The 20394-nt window shown below is 42.5% G+C and overlaps 1 protein-coding gene across 3 annotated transcripts in view; it reads left to right on the forward strand.

Annotated features, from left to right (window-relative positions):
• SATB2 (SATB homeobox 2) overlaps nucleotides 1-20394 on the forward strand; it is a 157782-nt gene that overhangs the window by 82353 nt on the left and 55035 nt on the right. For all 3 annotated transcript variants that reach the window (XM_050969515.1, XM_050969517.1, XM_050969516.1), the window contains exon 7: nucleotides 7778-8250. In XM_050969515.1, the coding sequence (XP_050825472.1) occupies nucleotides 7778-8250 (473 nt within the window). The remainder of the gene's footprint in view (nucleotides 1-7777; nucleotides 8251-20394) is intronic.

Here is a 20394-nt window from a genome sequence, read left to right on the forward strand (position 1 = left end):
ATTTCAATGGCCCACAGAGGCTTTGAAAGGTCACAGCTCATTGAGGGATGAGTTCACATCTTTAATGCTGTTAAGCAGGGCTGGCGCTTCCATTTAGGCGACCTAGGTGGTTGCCTAGGGCACCAGGATTTGAGGGGGTGGCATTTTGCTGCCCTCGGCAGTTCGGCGATGGGGGGTCCTTCTGCGCTCCGGGTCTTCGGCGGCAATTCTGCGGCGGGTCCTTCACTCGCTCCAGGACCCGCTGCCGAAGTGCTCCGAAGACCGGGAGCGCGGAAGGACCCCTGTCTAGGGCGCCAAAAATCCTGGCGCCATTCCTGCTGTTAAGCTGTAGACTATTTTCAGCTATGCTGCTTTGATGGGATAGTAGGGCATTGGTTTACATTGAGACTGCTGTATCTTTGCAATGGAAAAAGATAGAGTCTTAATTTTTTTTAAATCAGAGTATAGAATTGACAGAACAGGCAGGATACAGCAACCATTATAGATATCTAAAAATTGTCTACACCTTTTCAAACCCACATTTCTTTTTCTCCTGTCCCTGATGTTATGACACTTCTTATTTTTAAGGACTTTGTTGTGTGTGGTTCAATGAGACACAGCCTGCCCAATGCATTGGATTCCAGAACCCATAAGCAGTGGCCCTTGTGGCTGTTAAGCAGGATGGAGAGAAGTAGAACTGGCTGAACTATTTTGAAATTTGAATTTTGATGAAAAAGGCATGTGTGGGAATTTAAACTTTGCAGAATTTTATTCCTATTTTTTGACTGCTCTAAAGAGAATGGGAAGTCCTTACAGCTCCCAGTGTGTTGTCACTGCTAGGTGTCTGCTTAAAAATGTTAACAGATGCTCACTACGCATGCTCAGAAGTGAGTTGTCAATTTTTTACCTTTTTTGTTTTAAAAACTTTTTATTTTCCAAATTAACTAAGAGATACTTTCTCATTGTGGAGCAGTCACATGCCAAGACTGGAGTTTTGCTCAGCCATTTTTGAATTATTGGGGAGCAAAGTAAAAAAACTTTCTTCCTCCCCTCCCCAACACTGGTTATCCCAGAGTGTCTTATTTTTTCAGATCTCTTTTGCGCCATTCTGCAGGTTAAATAGGACACACTACCATTCAAATCCAGTATTTATAACTATGTGCAGTTCCCCCCACCACCTTTAAAATAAAAAAAAAAAGCGTAGAACTTTTTTGGTCACAAATAATTAAGAAAATGGTTGAATGGATTTTTCACACACTTAACAACCAAACCAAACCCCAACTTCTAGTCTTAGGCCAGTTAAGGAAATTTCAGCCCCAAAGGAGAATTTTTGAGAAAGTTAGCATCAGGTGAAAATGAGAATGGAAAGGAACTCTAGACTAAGTTTGAAAATACCCATATCTGTTGCTGGGGCAAAAAGTGCAGCACTGGTGTATCCTGATCATCTGAATTGCAGATTATACAAAATGTATTTCTGTCACTGAATTGTATTTATTCAGCATTCCAGTCATCTGATGTTTTTAGAGGTGTCTCTTAATAAATTACATGGGTGAGCCATTCTTCCTGGTGACTGCTAGCAATGGGACTCAAAGTGATTTCCACCCACAGCACACATTGCACAATTAGTCAGGTATGGTTTGGGAGGTGCATCATCCATGGTAGATCACTGCCTAACTATAGGGAAGATGTGTAACTATCAGGACAATTTACCCAGTCATAGGCATTTCTGTATGGGACAAAAACAATGGTCCATCTAGATTAACAGTTTCTGTAAAATTATTCTGACAATATTTGTTTTTCTTCGTCTTCATTTTTATTCAGGCTGACTGGCATGTAAAGCTCCTCTCTATATCATATGAACTTAGTTAGCATATCCTGCCTGTGAACTAGACTGCACATAGTTATAAATGCTGGATTCGAATGGCAGTGTGTCCTATTTAACTTGTAGAATGGTGCAAAAGAGAGCTGAAAAAATAAAACGCTCTGGGATAACCAGTGGGATTCCCTGGGTTGTACGATTATAGGGTGGAAATTTAGCCTCGTATGTTTCAACAGAATTAAAAGAGACAAAGAGCCTTATCCAATACACTGTGAAATCTATGGGAGACTTTCCATTATTCCAGCTGGATCAAGCCCTTAGTGTGAGAGAGAGAGGAGGTAGAGTCTCAGCGTCTTTTGTAAATGTGCTCAAGTAGGTGGAGCTCAGAAACGAATACCATACGAAGGTTGGTCAATAACATCAGTTCACCATGTGCCCAATTCACCTTGGATGCTAGTTGCACAGAAGCCTGGTGTTAATTCAGATACACAAATAATGAAGTGAGAGTGCATGAGAGAACTAAACACTACACAGTCAAGAACAGACAAACATGTTCTCTGTTTGGTGTTTCCATTAGGCTAGGACTGAGAGTAACCTTTCTACCTCTCCCTGTGCCCCACCCCCCATTATTACATATTTGTTATATAGCTGTTGTTGGGTCATTTGCATGTTATGAGAGTGGAGGCAGAGAGAGATTGTAAAAGTTAAAACTTATTATGAAGGCTGGGTCATTCTGGTAATCTGCATTTTCTCCAAGCCTGTCTATCCCAATCCTGCAAGAGCAAGTGGCCTGGCCAGAACGCAGATGGTAAATGAAGGGCTTTGGTAGACACTGAAGATTAGATGTTGAATGAAAATGAGGCTTCTCAAGCTAGTCCCCTATACTGAAGTGGCTAAGTGGGCGGCGATTAAAAGAAATAAGAAATTACAGTAATTATAGATGAAAAGATATGTTACCACTTTAAAGGCACCTCCTGTGTTCTGGAATCGTTTTGTTATTTCCAAAGAGTTGGCTTGTAATTATGAAGAGAAAGCAGCTGGGTAGCCTCTGGATGTGCCACGGCAGCACTGGCTCCTCTAGACAGAGAGTGGTTCTGCGACTTAATGTGTTGGCCTCCCAATAGTAGAGTCATGGGTTCAGATCCTGATTCAGTGTTTGGTGATGCCTAAACCTGCATGACTGTGACTGTAATTATGACATGACTGACCTTTATGGATCAAAAGTATTGCAGGGCTTAATGTGGAGCACTAACAGAGCAGTGTGTGGAAAATGGCCTAGTGCAATCTTTAGTTGGCTGTCACGAGGGCCAGAATCTTTTTGACTTTTATGATCATCAAATTGAATCAGGTTTTAAATTAAAAAAATAGAGTGAAGAAGAAAACCACCAAAACTCTGAAATGGTTCCACTGAAAAACAGCAACATGGCACCTGCTATCCTGTGATGGTGAGTTAAAATCACAATTGAAATAAAGCAGTTCTGTCTATGCTTTTTCACAGCCGCCTCCTCCTCCTTCTCCATTACAGTGGCTGTTTGTCGAAGTTCTCCGACAAAGAGTTTGTAGCCCCCTGGAATGGAAAGGCCAAGGATTGAATGGGCCTTGGAAGATGGCCTGCCATTTCCTCCTTAAGGGAGGCTTATCAGTGTCAAGGTTGTAGTGTGTTGGTGGGGAAGCATGTTAACTTGCCCTCTTGCTCTCTGCACTGTACCCATACTGCGAATGAATTGAGGAATTTGGTATCTAGAGCTGGCAGTCAATTCCAGTGTCATTCTTAAGCCCTAAATGCACTGCAGGCTGTTTGTGAGAATGCTTTTGTTGACAACCAAACAAAAATAAAGTGGGGGAAAAAAGAGGGAACCCTCTCGCTCTTCCACCTAAAAGCGTTTGATATAAATCAATTCATCTTTTTTCATTTTTTATGGAAAGTCCTTTTTCATGCTATTGTCTGCATCAGCTCTTAGACCAGTGGTTCTCAAACTTTTGTACTGGTGACCCCTTTCACATGGAAAGCCTCTGTGTGTGACCCCACCTTATAAATTGAAAACACTTTTTATAAATTTAACACCATTATAAATGCTGGAGCAAAGCAGAGTTTGGGGTGGAGGCTCACAGTTCATGACCCCCATATAAGAACCTTGTAACCCCCAAGGGGTCCCGACTCCCAGTTTGAGAACCCTTGTCTTAGAGTATCCAAGATGGATTCAGGTCGATTATACGGAGAGATGTGTTTTGGTTTGCTCATCGTCTGCATCCAGGCATCTTCCTAGTGAAGCTGTAATACTTTGACACACACAGCAATCATTTATAACAGGAGAAAGGAGCATAGAAAATGGACAGTTTGCTGCACTCAGTTAGGGAATCATGTTGATCTGTGATTGTTTTTGGTATTGGTGACTTTTTAGGTCATAAGAAACGAGGGACAGAGACTACAGTTGGTCAGGAGTTTTTTGACCAACTGTTTTTTTCACCAGAAAATACTGATTTGTTGAAATTGAAACTTTTTTGAAAACTTATCTGTTTTGATGAAACTTTCCTCAGGTCCAGGATTGAGAGAGAGGTTCCGCACCCCAGAATTGCCAGTAACGCAGTGCTCAGGGCACTCATTTGGGATGACCCAGGTTCAGGTTTGATTTGAAGCAAGGAGTCCACTGTGGTGGCAATAATAATAATATTTTTTAAAAAAAGTCTTGATTTCATCCCATTCCAGAACAAAAACAAAAGTCAAATGCATTTTTCGCGCAACTGAATCATTGTGTTCTGACCACCTCTAATGAAGACTTTCCTGGAGTGCTATGTGAGCTGCTTTCCAAGCTCTGGCAATGCACCTTTATGCCTCTTGGTTGCAGACACCTTGAATCTGGCCAAGTGGTGTAATAAAATTGGAAAGGTGTAGACCAAAAAGTATTGCATTTTTATTTACAAGGGCTCTTTAGGGTAATGAGCTTTATAGCTGATATTCATACCTGCTTATTTAAATAGTTAGCCAATATGATACGGGGACAAAGGACACAGTTACAAGGCAATATGAAAAGAACAAACACATGTAGGGTAAGACTGTGTGGGGAACATGTGGAAATCAGACAGTGCAAATAGAGGATACCTCTTACCTATAAAAAACATGAGGCTGTATATTGATATGGCACTGCGAGGGTATCCAGCTTCATTACTCACATGTTGCGCTTTCTGTATATTGCCTTCTTTTTCTCATAAATTGCCATGGGGATGCTCTTTGTCTGAGGGTAATGCCATGCCACCATTTCAGCATTCTCACATTGATTTCACTGCCTGGGTTGGCCCTGCAGTGCCCCTACTGGCCACGGCTTGAGATGTGGCATTGGGCGGCGAGGAAGGACTCTGAGGTAGGACCGAGCATTCTCTTTCTCAGGTGCTTAACTGGTTGGTCATTGCTCACATATTCAGCATCTAATGCATCACCCTACGTGGGGATGGCAAGGAATTTCCCTCCGGTCAGATTGGCAGTGACTTTTTTCACCTTCTTCTGCAGCATGTGGGTGCAGGTCACTTGCCAGGATTATCTGTGTATATTTCACTAAGGGCTTGTCTACATTACTGGCTGGATCGACGGTCAGCGATCGATTTGGCGGGGGTCGATTTATCACATCTCGTCTAGACACGATAAATCGACTGCCAAGTGCTCTCCCGTCGCCTCCGATACTCCACCTGTGCGAGAAGCACAGGCGGAGTCAACAGGGGAGTGTCAGCCATTGACTTACCGCTGTGAAGACACCACAGTAAGTAGATCTAAGTACGTCGACTTCAGCTACATTATTCGCATAGCTGAAGTTGCATATCTTAGATCGATCCCCCACCCTAGTGTAGACCAGGCCTTAATCATTTCCCTGCCATTGCACGGGCCTCAGGACTGGTGCTCCTTGGTGCCTCTTATTCTCTGCCTGTGGCATATAGTACTCTAACCTCCTGTGCATTGTAATACTTTGCTCTAATTTCAGTTGGGTTTAGTGGACAGGTGCTGGGTGGTGTTGATGGCTTGTAATACACAGGAGATCAGATTAGATGATCTGGTGGTCCTTTCTAGGTCTATGACTCTGTGAGAGCAACAGGACAGACAATATGGTTAGTGTTGTTACAAAGCGAGTCTGAGACTACAATGTAGAGGGAATTGGGTAATCCACATTTTTTCCATGCAACGTGATTGTTAATGGTGACTTTTTTTTTTATTATTAAGGCAGCTAAAGTGACTAGAATCTGGTTTGTTTATGGGGGACATGTGTATTACTATACAACATAAAATGATGGAAAAAGGAAATTGATAATAAGGGGAAAAATATACCCAAGGAAATGAGTCAGATGATATATTTGTATTCTTGTAATACCAGCTAGCGCTGCAGAGGTTAACAGCCAGGCAGCATTTTCATGTTAAACTTTACTTTTAAAGGGGTTTATAGCTTAGCACTTAAACCAGGTCTGGGTGGAAACTTGGCAATTAAGGTTCAGCCCAGGAAAGTGAATTTTATTTGTTACTAAATTTTCAAAAATACTTGGTTACCTTTAAGTTTTTGGTGTTCTTAGAGCTGAATTCAGCCCTCTTGAAACTGAGGTAAATTACTCCATAGACTAGATCCATAGACTAGATCATTGAAAAGAATCAAATAACTGTCTGTGCAATATGCTACAATTACTGTAAAAATATTGTGATTTTATTTTCAAAATATATATATATTTTTTTGAGTGAAGTGAGTCGAAATTTTTTCATTGAAACATGTTGATTTTCAGCCACAATGAAAATTTCACACACAATTCTTGCTTTGGTTAAAATGGAATTTTTTGAAACACTGGAAACCCAAAACATTTCAGTAAAATTATTTAGTTTTTGATAAAACAATTGTTTGTTTGTTATTCAGAAACTGATTTTTTTTTAACTTGAAAATCTTTCAGGTTTTGGTTTTTCATGGAAAGATTAAATAAAAATGCAAGACATTTCCCACAAAAATAAATGACGTTGTTCGTGCAGCTCTAGTATTTAGTACTCCTAAGAGGTGCTGAACTGAGATCTCTAGAGTTTGAAATCCTGTGTGTATGCCCAGAACTTTTCAACACTATCTCACTGGTGTGACCACAACCCTGTTCATGAGGGATTAGCTCCAGGGGTGAAGGGATTGTTGATTCTCCAAGAATCAATAATGTTATATGTTTGATTCAGAGAAGAGCAGGCAAGATCCCCAATAATCTGTCTACCTGAATATTAACTATCTAAAGCTTCAAAGCCTTATATAAGATAAACAAAAAATCTTTAAAGCATTGTGCAAACATTATTGATTACACAAGTTATATTATTGTGACATCCATGAGATAAATCTTGGCTCATTGTTTGCGGAAAACATTCCTATGACGAGTCAGTAATTTCTCAGTATGTTATACTAGATCCCGAAACACTTTTAATCACATCATATATATATAAATGCATCCAGACTGGCTATTGCTAAGTTTATTGAAAACTTAGTTACCCCTGAGCCAGTGTAAAACTATGGCCTCATATGTCTATATGAATTCAAATAATCACTGGTCATATTATTTGTGTGTAGTACAAGACTTTCATTTGCAGCTAGAGTCCTTGTGGTGGGACACTCTGTCCTTCATTTCTTAATAATTGGAAATTATTATTATTATTATTTTTAAAGGGTAGCTGCTGAAAGTTTTATAGGGAGGCTAATGTAAGCAGTGGGTGAAACTTTGAAACATTGGAAAAAAATTATTTTTGTGATTGTTCTTTTTGGTGGTGTATTTGCCTGGATGTCTTTCCTGGAATCCTAATGTTTCTGGAAGTAAAGCTTGTAGAGGTGAGAGTTAATAATTTCACTGTCTGATATATTAGCTGTAGCATTAACTGACTTTTATCATATGTACTAAAAATACAGTCAGTTGTAATAACTGTTTTATTAACAATCCTGCTGTAAGTGCAAATCAAAATCACAGTGAACTCATTTTATCTTTTAACAGTGGAAAGAGTGGAAAGAGAAAACCTATCAGACTATTGTGTTCTGGGTCAGCGTCCCATGCACTTACCAAATATCAACCAACTGGCAACCTTGGGAAAAACTAATGAACAATCTCCTCATGGCCAAATTCACCACAGTACTCCAATCCGAAATCAAGTGCCAACATTGCAGCCAATCATGAGCCCTGGTCTCCTGTCGCCTCAGCTCAGTCCACAACTGGTAAGGCAGCAGATAGCAATGGCCCACCTGATAAACCAACAGATTGCTGTAAGCCGGCTATTGGCTCACCAACACCCACAAGCTATCAACCAACAGTTCTTGAATCATCCACCCATCCCTAGAGCTGTCAAACCAGAGCCAACGAATTCATCAGTGGAAGTCTCTCCAGATATTTACCAGCAAGTCAGGGATGAGCTGAAGAGAGCCAGTGTGTCCCAAGCTGTCTTTGCGAGAGTGGCATTCAACCGTACCCAGGTATCAATTTTTTTTCTATTAAATAAGAAGAGCGGAGGGAAAAGGTCATAACTTTACAAGGTTGCATGGTTGTTGCAGGTCATGACAAGAAACATACCAAGGAAGTATCAGCTTCGCTTTTTCTAATCTCATCTTATTGTCATCACAGTTATAAATCTTTCAAAATTTTCAAGCTCGGTTAGATGGTCAGTCTTGGGTGCTATTAAAATAATTGCAGGGTGCAGCTTATATTCTGTGTAAAGTAATATGAATTTCACTAGCAGGTGGGGAGTGTCAACCCTCACTGCTAGGATACCACTTCATGATAAAATAATTCTGTGGGCTTGATTCTCTGCTGCTATATGCAGGGGTGCCCCCCAAAATTTTTCCCATGGTTCTCACCGTCAATCCTGGTGGAGCCATCCCCTCTGCAACTGCTTGCCCCACTGCCTGACCTAGTCTGTGCCATGTTCAGGCCCTGCTTTCCAGCCTGACCTGTCCCCATCACTACCTGCCCTTAGGAGGGGGATATGTGTGGAGATTTTTGGGTGGGAGGGGAAGCCGATGCCAGAGCCAGCCCCACAGCAGTGGTGAGGAGGAGCCCCTCCACTGAGTGAGTAATGTTACCACATGGTGCATGGGGGTCGCAGTGACGCTTAGGGTTGACCCCACAGCCCCTCACTGAGTGGTGCTGCGGCCCTCATGCATCAGGTTACAATGGCACTCCTTCAGTTTTGATCCCGTGGCACCTTCATTGTAACGGAGGGGCTGTGGGACCTAACTTGAACAGCATTGTAACCCTCACACACCAGATCACAGTGCCACTCACTCAGTTTTGGCCCTGTGACCCGTCCATCATGACACAGGGGTCGTGAGGCCTAACTTGAGCAATGCTGGAACCCCTGTACACCAGGTCACAACGCCACTCACTCAGTTTTGGCCCTGTCACCCTTGTCATGACAGAGGGCCACAAGGCCTAACCTGAGTGGGCAGTGGGGTAGCCAAGGTTGCTGCTCATTGCCACTGCCCATGGTATGCACTGTGCATAGTGTGCGCACGACTGTGGGCACCAATGGTGATATGACCACGTTTGACTGTGTCTCTTGTTAATTCTGGGTGCAATGCTAGGTTAATCAGCCATAGGAAGAATCCATGCCAGTGCAGGGGATCCCCTGGTGGTGTCAGGCCAGCATAGCAGCTCCTATGCCTCGTCTCTGCTTGTAGCTGGTGTCGGGAGCATGGCTAGGTGAAAGCACACATCATTGAGATGATCCCACACCCTATTGACATCTGGCTCCCTTCATGCCAGTTGCAGCCTGCTCATTTTTACTGCAAATTTCAGACTGCTCCAAATGATACTGGGGGGGGGGAGGGGCTGGATTGATTCCCATCCAGATGAGATTCAGGACTCGGGGCTGAAAAGGCAAGCTTTGTGCCTCCCTATAAGCTGCCTCATGTGGTCTGTGTGTGTGTGTGTGCCTGCGCATAGGCTATTTCATGATATGCATGGTATTTATAGTAATCAGTGTGTGTATAGATTACAAATATTGACTAGTTGCAAAGGAATTGTATCAGTAAAATATTGCTCTAGGCAAGGAACAAAGTGCTTGAGACCATGGCCTTGGGCCATATGTACAATGAAAGGGAACAGTCTTTCTCTGAGGGGCAATTCTTTAGAGCTGTTTCCTCCACAGCCAGCCAGTGTTTAGCATAGTATCCCTGTATTTTGATCGTTCTCAGTTCCTGCCTTGCCAGTTAATTGTTTTTGTCCCTCCTAGAGCTTCCCTAGCTTCTTATTTGTCATCCCTCAAATCTGCCTCCCTTGTCTCTTCCATGAACTCTTCTTCATTGTTAAAACCTTCCACAGCTGCCCCTGCCTGACTGGCAGGAAGAGGGACATTATGCCCCCTACCCCCTTCTGCCATCAGCCTTCTTGTTTTGGGAGCTGGAGGAGTCTTTGGGCTGGATCAGACCTCATTTCCTTGCTGTAGCATCTGCCACTGATGCTGATATTGTGGTGTTTGCGGGGGGCCCCAGAGCAGCAGAGGTGAGTGGGGGACTCTGACGGAACTCTCAAAGCTGGCTTTGGAGAGCCATCTGCCATTTGCAGTAGACCATCTTTGATAGGATCACATTAATGGTCTCTTCCATTAATGCACAAATAATGACAAGATGGTATCACGTGAGTGCAGAAAACCTTTTCACCTTTATGCTAGCACCTGGAATACCTGAATACGTACATGTCCATGATGGGCCTCCATGTGCATTTATTCCATGCCAATTGCCATTTCCATACAAAACATGGATCTTCAACCTGTATTATTTTGTAACAAAACTGAAGGAGTGTAGAGATGAAAAGATTTCATGTTTAAAAATACAGCACAAACTTTATCCAAGTAGCCCGTGTGAAGCTCTAGTTCAGCTTTGCAACAAGACAAAACGTGGACCAGCGTGTGTATTTGTATTCACCCCTCTGTCTCTTGGAGGTTTGTGCCACACGCTGCATAGTGCCTTTGTCTGTTCTCCTGGAGTAATGATTTTCTTTGGCACAGCCATTTTGGAAATACCATGTTATGAGGGAACTAATTAAAGTATGGAGCACGTTTTTATTACTTCCCTTCTGCCAGTAAATTCATAAGATGGCTACACCCAGCAAAACAGGCACTTTCAGTCAACGTGACTTTGAGTTCTGGGATTAGCCTTGAGGATATCAAATGAAAACTACATAGGAACGTCTGAGTATTTCCCTTTCAAAATGCTGCTTTTAATTTGGAAAAGCTTTTCATCGTTCTGGGACCATAACCTGTTGTATATAAAGCTCAGTATAATTAAGGTAGATGTTATTGACAGAATGACATATTTTGAACTTGAACAAGGGGTCAGCAGTAATACTACCTTTGCTGATTCTACGACTGTCCCTGAATGTGAGCCTGTGTTTTAACAAGATGGTTGAAGCTGAATGAATACTCTGTAAACCAAAACCTGATTCCCAACATATAAAGGCTCTTGGGGAGTTTTTTAGATTAAATCGGCCATTTTGCTATATCATGAGAAGAATGACCAGATTTTGACATTGTCAAAATCCTGAGTTATGCATATGTGTCATCTGTGGAGCGCTGCAATTTCAGATATCCAGAACAGCATCAGAAGGGCCCATATCATCTATTAACATACGTGGTGGAGATCCTACCACAGTTTCCTGTGGGATCATTTGAAATCTGGAGCAATTCACCTGCAGAACATTTCTGCACTTTCTTATGGTGACCTGGGATAGGTCCAGTGGATTTAAGACACTGGACTGGGAATTGAGAGACTTGGGTTGAAGACCCAGCTTGATTGCCAACCTGTTGTGTGACTTTGGGAAGTCACATCTGTTAACATTTTCTAAAGCATCTGAGTAGCTTAGGACCCCAAGTCTCATTGACTTCTGAGTTATTTTGGATTCTCTTAGTACATTTTTACTTTTTTCTTTATTTAAAAAAAAAAAGCATAACAACTAATATCTTGTGACTGCAATGTCTCCATGCATGTCTATCATTCACACAGGATGCCACCCTTCAAATCTGACCATGCATCTCTGCATTCCAGTACGAAACAAAACAAAAAAAAGTATCAGCTAAAGCCACACCTTTGCTTGGGTTATGGAAAACATCTCCAAAATTATTGTAATTAGTGAAAAGAAAATACTTGCCTTTTAAATATCCAGCTAATGATAAAAGATATTAAATGTTGAGCACCTCAGAATAACGTTATGACAGTTCTCCTCTTATATATCACTTTGCATCTGTATGAAAAAATAGCCTGATGGTAGGGTCAGTTTGTTCTCAGGGTTACAACCTGGCCTACAGCTATTCGGTATGGTCACCATTTTGTTGCATGCAGATCAATTGCTGGTTCCCATGTGCTTCCAAGCCAACCAAGTCTAGTCACTGTTCTTAGATCTGGAGTTCTACAGAGCACGGTCCCAGGCTTGGACCTCTTGTCTGGAACCATTCTTTGGGAGATGTGGTGTTAGCACCCAGATGCCCTCAACCCACCGTTCTCTTCCAACCCCCTGCGCCCCAGTGTCTGAGACTCTTAAGTGGAGTTTGTTTTGTTGCCATGTGCTCCATGGGGATTCAGTCTCATGCATGCCCCACCTGCAGACTCTTGTGTAGAAAAAAACTGTTCCATGGGATCATAACAGCAGATGAGAGACAATCAGAGTTGATGGCTCCAGATTACAGTCTTGATGGCTTCTCATTAATACTCTTCCAAGGAGGCATCAACCACCTTTCCCTGGCAGGGCTCTGTCTGGAATGTTGTATGATATACTGCCCTCAGGCAAGTTTCAGTTTGTTGTTAGCACATAGTATAAAATGGAGTTCATAATTTGATGCAGACATATCCTGCCCTGTCACACTTAGACGTGTGCTCAGCTCCTGTTGAAGTCTGTTTTCAGGTCGCACTAGCATTTTGAGACTTTTTGTTTTAAATGTCTTTCTTCCTCAGATGAACTCACAAATGGATATTATACATTTGACATAAAGAAAAATTAAATTTCATGCTTGACTTAGTCACCCGGATGCTATCATGTGTTACACATCCATAACAACCATCCCAAAAGAGCAAATCTTTAACATCTATAAAAAAACCTAATATCATTTCAGCCTGAGTGTCTGTTAGAGTGCAGGACCTTAACATTAAGAAGCATTGGAATTAGTGCAACAGATCACTACGGTACGCCTGCATAGCCTGTAGCAGTGAACCTCCCAGTCCAGCTCAACACACTCAGGTTCACAGAGCTCATGCTACGGCCCTAAAAATAGTTGTGAAGACGTTGCAGCTTGAGCGCTGGCACCTGGGGGACGGAGCAGGGTGGACTGGGCTTCGGAGCCTGCGCTCCAGCCCAAGCCACAGCTTAAAAGCACTGTTTGTGCAGCTTTTTTTAGCATGGTAGCGTGAACCCTGCAAGCCTGAGTCTGTTGACCTGGGCTCACAGGCTCGTGGTCACAGGCTTCCTCAGTCTGTGTAGACATACCCTAGGGCACGTTATCTTAACAGGAGTATCTTGCCACATTTTGATGCCTCTCTGTCCTTTGCTTTTATTTCTAAATCAAAACTTCTTAGCTCTGTCCTTTTATTTTCCCATTGGCCAGAAACCAATGGCTCGAGTAATACTCAGCCACCAGGTGAAAAGGAAGGAGAGGGGTTCAGATATGAGCAGACTCACTGGTGGTGCACAAGACACACCCATGAACATTCTCAAAGGCTCAAAAAACATCACAAAAAGAAAAGACAGAGGCTGGGTCCTCGCCTCCTGTCACCCTGCCCCCCACTGCACCTCCCAAGGCTTGTGTGCTAAGGCAGAGCAGATGGCAGACTCAGTCCACTGGCATGTCAAACAGTGAAGTGTTCAGATTTGTTACATTTTACAAGGACCCTTACCCTTAAAAACTAAAGGTTTGTTGTAGCAATTTTTCTGTGTGCATTAAAATCCTTGTACTAACTAGCTAATAACTGTATTAATCATCAAATCATGGCCCAGTGTGTAATCTTTCTACATGGTGGTTATGTGCTGTACATTAACCTAAAATTAAGGATAGCTTCATAAAATATGTACTGTGAAGCTTCTTTAATAGATAAACCATTCTCCAATTTATTTTAAAGTCCAATGACCTACATACTCAAATGCTGAAAAACCCCTCTTACTAACATTATTTCTCCCCTGAGACTTCCATCTGAGCAAATCTGTTAAATGAAGTAGAGGAAGCTTTGATCCAAACTAGGCTAAATCCATTGGAACAAATGCCTGACATGTATGTGTGTATGGGAGGGAGAAGGTCAGAAAAGGAAGTCAGAGGTAAAGTCACGTGATTCAAGTAACTTCTGAGGCTTCTCCTAAAATTTTAAAGTTCGTAGCTTGTTTGAGACAGCAATATTTGCTCAAGCCTCTGGCTATGTTATAATCTGCATACTAGGCAGAACACCCCTCTGCAATCCACACCACAGATCTTTATTGCAAATTCTGCATTTGTCTGAGCGTCCAAAACACCCACTGAGGTCGGTGAAAGTTTTGCATGTGACGACGTGCAGAATAAGCAATAGTTATCCATACTGTGGATAAGAAATCTGCAGTGAGTATTTAGCAACGGCAATTTGTTCATTCTACGTTGCTCATGAGGGGGAATAATTTTTAATTGGATTGAAAGATCTCAAATTAGTGTATTTAGCAAGTTTATTCTGAAACAATATGCGTCAGATACCCTCAGAAAGTGTAACGTGCTCTGATTTCTGGTTAATTCCTTGGGCTAATTGTGTATGCTTTTGTTTTATCTTTATTGAATCTGAGTAGTAGTTTGAACGCACCTTATTATATCATTCTGAGGCTTATTATCAAGTACGCGCTAGAACCAGGATGGTGTTCTGAGGCCCACAGGGAGAAAATAATGATTATTACTAGTTTTAATTATAGCCTGGAATTCCAGCAAGTCGGGAGTTCCTGCATAAGTTTCAAAATATTTAATTTGGTTGTGCACAAAACAGTGTTTTTCAAAGTCCTTTTTACCTCAGAACCAGTTAGGTGTGATGGGAGCTCTGGGTGAACATTGGGAAGAGATTCCCCCTCCCCCCCCACCCCAAGAATGTACACAGTCGTCGTCTCCTCTGAGAATGCTGCTGGTATTGTAGTTCATAACTAGAGTCCTACCAGATTCATGGCCATGAAAAATGTGTCATGGACCATGACATCTGGTCTCCCCCTGTGAAATTTGGTCTTTTGTGTACTTTTACCCTATACTACACAGATATCAGAGGGGAGACCAGTGTCTCTCAAATTGGGGGTCCTGACCCAAAAGGGAATTGGAGGGAGGTCTCAAGGTTATTTTAGGGGGTTACGGTATTGCCACCCTCACTTCTGTGCTGCCTTCAGAGCTGAGCAGCTGGAGAGTGGCGACTGCTGACTGAGGGCACAGCTCTGCAGGTGGCAGCAGCAGAGAAGTAAGGGTGGCAATACCATACCAGGCCATCCTTACTTCTGCACTGCTGCTTGTGGTGGCTCTGCCTTCAGAACTGGACTCCCAGCCAGCTGCCGCTGCTCTCCAGCTGCCCAGCTCTGAAGACAGCGCTGCTGCTAGCAGCAGTGCAGAAATAAGGGTAGCAGTACCACAACCCCCCTAGAATAACCTTGTGACCCTGCCGCCACAACTCCTTTTTGGGTCAGGACCCTCTACAAGTACACCACCATGAAATTTCAGATTTAAATAGCTGAAATAATGAAATTTATGATTTTTTAAATCCTCTGGCCGCGAAATTGACCAAACTGGACCGTGAATTTGGTAGGGCCCTATTCATAACTACAGGTGTGGACTGTGATGAGATCTTATTGTTCAGTACCCACACTAAAGTTGAGGGTGTGTTTATGCTGCAAAAAACCACCTACAGCAGGAAATCTTAGAGCCTGGGTCAACTGATTCAGGCTTGTGCTACAGTGCTAAAAATAGTAGTGCAGATGTTCCTGCTTGGGCTGGAGCTCCCGCTCTGAAACATGGTGGGGGGTCTCAGAGCCTGGGCTCCAGCCCAAGTGGGAACGTCTGCACTGTAATATTTAGCCTCATAGCACAAGTCTCGCTGCTGCAGGGCTCCCTTTGCAATATAAATGTACCCTGAGAAATTCATTTTAGCAAAGGACTGTGGGTACATAGTATGACTTTGTTTTAGGTTGCAGACGTTGGGGTCTATATGCAAGAAGTCTCATTAGCATGAATGGAAGTTTCAGGCATGCACAGAGATGAGAAACCATAACGGGCCCCTATACTTCTGCACTTAGCTACCTTCCCCCCGCCTCCCACCCCCTGCCTCCTATCCCCTCAGCAAAATATCTACATGCCCAAGGGGCAACACAGGATAAGTAGAGGGAGGATCTAAGTTGTGGAGAAAAGGTATTCTTGCTGTTAAGTCACTGGACTGTGATTCAGGAGACATGAGTTCAGTTCCTGGCTGTACTGTAGACATCCTGGGTAGGTCACTTAGTCTCTCTGTGACTCAAGTTTTCCATCTGTAAAATGAGGATAATAGGACTGCTCTGCTTCACCAGGTGGGTGTGAAGTACAGGTTGTTAATTGCTTGGATACTACAGAAATGGGGCCCCTCTTATTTATCTAAATAGATAGCATTCTGCTTAGTGTGGCTATCCCCACCAGGTAAAGGCAGTACTGTTCCTTGTTTTGCTATTCTGCCAGGCCTGGTAGAGACAGGGCTACAGGCTAGCTCAGTGAGGAATAATCACCCTTCTACTCAGCTCCCTGGAATCCCTGGCCTGAGTTCCCTTTCAGAGCACTGCTGTCTTCTTGGCTAGCTGGCCCAGAGGCCTGGGAGTTAGGAATGTGCAGACACTGTCGTCACTACCTGTTGTTCACAGGAATGGTCTTGGGGACTTCATTGGGACTACTGCTTTGAGTCACATGTTCCAGTCTGGCCTATAGTGTTTTACATCTTAGAAGCTGTGTATGTGGTAGATACTAATTCATTCAAATCAGTGCCAGAAGGGCGAAAGTCTCTCCATGTCCCATCGCCAACCCCAAGCAGTGCAGGCATCCCAAATATCTGTATTTTAAAATAGGGAAAGCATATGAATAAGCATGTTTATGTTAAACCAAACTGTAAGTAGAAAGTTGCTATAAAAATAGGCATTCGTGGTAGCTCTTGCATTTTTTCCTTGCTTGTTTTAAAAGACTTCAGTATTTCAGATTTTGGTGTTTATTTACAGCCATGGAAATCCTTTGGAAAATAAACAAGGAAGGGTTGATAAATGGTGCAAATCGACCATTTCTTTACTTCTTGGAGACCTGGGTTCAAATGGGCGCTGGGTTAAGCTGCTGCCATGAATGAAATTGTTAAATGTGGGGCAGATGCCACTCATACACATAGTTGGAGCTGTGGGGTGTGTGTGTGTGTGGTTTTTAAAGCCATAGCCTTCTAAAGGGTGAAGAGTGAACGAGAAGCTTTAAAAGGCTTTCTGCAGAAGACAGAAGGGCAGAATGCCCCTTGGAATGCGCTGGGAGAGCAAAGACTTAGAAAGGATGATGATGGGCACTATAGAAACCCCAGACAAAGGTATTCTTATTCCAGAATAAGGGTATCTACAAGGTGTTATTCCAGAAGATCTATGCCACTTCAAATTTGCATCCTACCTTTATCTGGAATAGCTGTCAGGTGGAGATGTGCCCTAAAACAGGTGGGTGAGCTCCCTTCAGGGCTGGCCTGAGGTTGCCAGCTGTTGTGGAAGGTGAGGCTAAGCCATGGCCAGCCACTCTCCTTTTGAGATGAGTAGCCCCATTGGTGATGCTGTGACGTCATACCTTGTGTGTAAGGAGCACGCTTAGATTCTGGCTCTCTTCAGGGCAGGGAGTTCCTTGCACCTTCTTCCTTTGCCCCCATTGCAAATTCGTGCAGATTCACTCAGTCTGAAGTTTCTGCAAACTTGGTATTCAAATCTCAGTCAAAATGTTTTCCAGAACCTGGTTTATCAGGCTGATAATGCATTTAGAAATGTACCGGCACAGAAGGTAACAATTGTGAGAGGGAGATCCTTTAAAAAGACAACAGAGTCCTGTGGCACCTTATAGACTAACAGATGTATTGGAGCATAAGCTTTCGTGGGTGAATACCCACTTCGTCAGACACTTTCGGATAAATAAATTATCCTTTCACTCTCTGGAAAGTTTCCTGACAATTTCAGTTTTGCTGCAGTGATCCCTAATGGTTAGAATTTCACTGACGAGGGAGCCCCAAATGACGAACAGGCAGCTTGACTCCAGAACTGAGATCTCTATGGTCAGCATAAGCAGACTAAACACAATACATCCCCCTTCTTCAGTTTCCCTTTCTGTGCAGCAAAGGCATGATGGAGAACCTGGAGTTCCAGCTGCTGGTGCTGTAAACAAAAGATCAGCTCCATATTACAGGATCCAGCAGACTCAATCAGTAGACTAGTGAACTGTTGTTCTCTTTGCTCAAGGGACCCCCAATGGACTGAAAAGCCTATAGACCAAACAAATGTATTCTGTTTTGGGTGGTGGTGGTGGTTGTTTTTTTTTAAAGGCATCTTTTTTGCCAGTGTTTTGACACAGTAGCCAAAGCTAGTAAAATTTTTGGGTGAGGGGCCAGTTCTTGTTTTACTGAACACCTGCAGAAACTGGGAATATCAGTGAACCTGAGATTTTTTGAATGAAACAGTCATGGTGTCAGGTACAAAGAGAGCTGGCAAAAAAAAAAAAAAAAAAAAGCAAGCATCTTCAGTGCTGAAGAGGCCACTTATGACTCTCTTCCCAAAGAACAACCTCACCCCCTGTTTCTTTTTAAAACTCTTTAGCTATGAATGGGAATAATCAGCTTTCTAGTTTGAAGATTTGACTTGCCTAGCTCTGCTGGTAGCTGATTGGCTGTTGCCTGAAGATCGTTCTGGGCAAAAGGGATCTAGTGTATAGAGGGAGTGGAATTCCATTTAATTGAACTTGAGTGTCATGAAATTCCATTTGGAATGAAATAAAAGGAAAAGTCCCAGGTAGTTTCAGTGCATTGCATTGTGCAGAGTGGAAAGTGATTAAGGCATTGGGTTGAGACTCAGAGACCTGGGGTCAGTTCCTGGCTCTGCAACAGACTCCTTGTGTGACCTTGGGCAAATCCCAAACTCTCTGCCTTGTTTTCGTATCTGGAAAATGAAGCTACCTCACAGGAAGTTATATTATTCCTGTCTCTGAGGAGCTGAGATACTACAGTGGTAGGTGCATAAGGTAAGAAAGTTCCAGTTATACCAAATCTCCATTTATATTGAAGAGCTTTGAAAGGAAAAAATAGCATCAGTATGGGTCCAATTCTGTTCTCATTGGACTGAATTGGCAAAATTCTCATTGACTTAAATGGCAGCAGAATTAGGTTCTCTGGTTTGAAATACATTTTGTCAAAATAACTTCCGTGTATATCTGACTGTGAGCCAAATCCTGCCCGCTTCGTCTTGAGTGTTTTCACCTTGACTTAAGTGGGGAGAAGACTAGCAGCATTTAATCCTCTCGCTGCTATCTGTTTAGATGTTCATACCATATTCATCACTATGGGGTCTGCACCATTCTACATAGACTTCCAATTAGGAAGGGTCTGGTTTTGTTTGTTTGCAAAGAAAACTCTCTCTTATTGCCTGAAACCTTTTCATGCTGCCTGCTTGTTTTAGTCTTGTGTGTAATGTGGCACAAGCGGCGTTTTGTTGTATGCACAGGAAAGAAGGCAGTCTGTAAGGGAAATGCTTAAATTAATAAATTGCAGATTTTTGGTACATGGGATATTTGTTCCAACAGTGGGTTTTGCAGTACCCTAAATTTCAGTTTCAATTAACTTAATTGTATTCAATAGGCTGGATGAAAGGATTTTAAGTAGTATGTGAGTCAGGCTTTCAGAATGTGTTCTGCAGGAGGCTGCTCCTGGCTACTCAGCTGATACACAGGATTTCTGATCCTTGGAAACAAATGCATAGATATACAACGTGTGTGCTGTATGTCTTGCTCCCTTTCTGGGTTTTTTTCTTGTATGTCATATAAATGGCAAGGCATTTGCAAGTATTCTCTCTCTTTTTTTCTTCAGCCTCTTTTTCCCCCAGCTTCAACATGCAGATCCACATGCACACACTGTCTTCCCTAATAAAAAGAGATACCATAATAAAAAAGAGACTTTATTAAACTAATACAATAACACCATTTTCTTGAGAATTTAAACATTTCATTTTTAATAATAAAAATCAAATTGACATTGTTGCACCCTGAATGTGTTTTATTCAAATCAGACTTGCTTCATGCCTAAGCAGATATCTCTCGAGATGTATGTATTTATAGCATTAGTTAAATGAGTTCTAAGAATCAAGCTTGCATCAGGACTATAGGTAGTGAATCTGGGAATCAAGATTAAAAAAAAAAAGAGGAACTGATGGGATGTATTCCACTGCTCTGGTAGGTCAGGGGCCAGCTGTGCTCTCAGTTATATTGGTATAAATCCAGAGTAACTTCATTGCAGCAATGGATTCAGTTTATTTGGATTTACAACGGTGTGAGATCAGAATTTGTCCCCTTGGAAGTTAGAAGAATTGTTCAGGTGGCAGGGTATAAATGTAACATTGCATATTCTCAGCTATGAATGGAT

Source organism: Gopherus flavomarginatus, chromosome 10 (genome assembly GCF_025201925.1).
Source record: "Gopherus flavomarginatus isolate rGopFla2 chromosome 10, rGopFla2.mat.asm, whole genome shotgun sequence".
Classification (NCBI taxonomy): domain Eukaryota; kingdom Metazoa; phylum Chordata; order Testudines; family Testudinidae; genus Gopherus; species Gopherus flavomarginatus.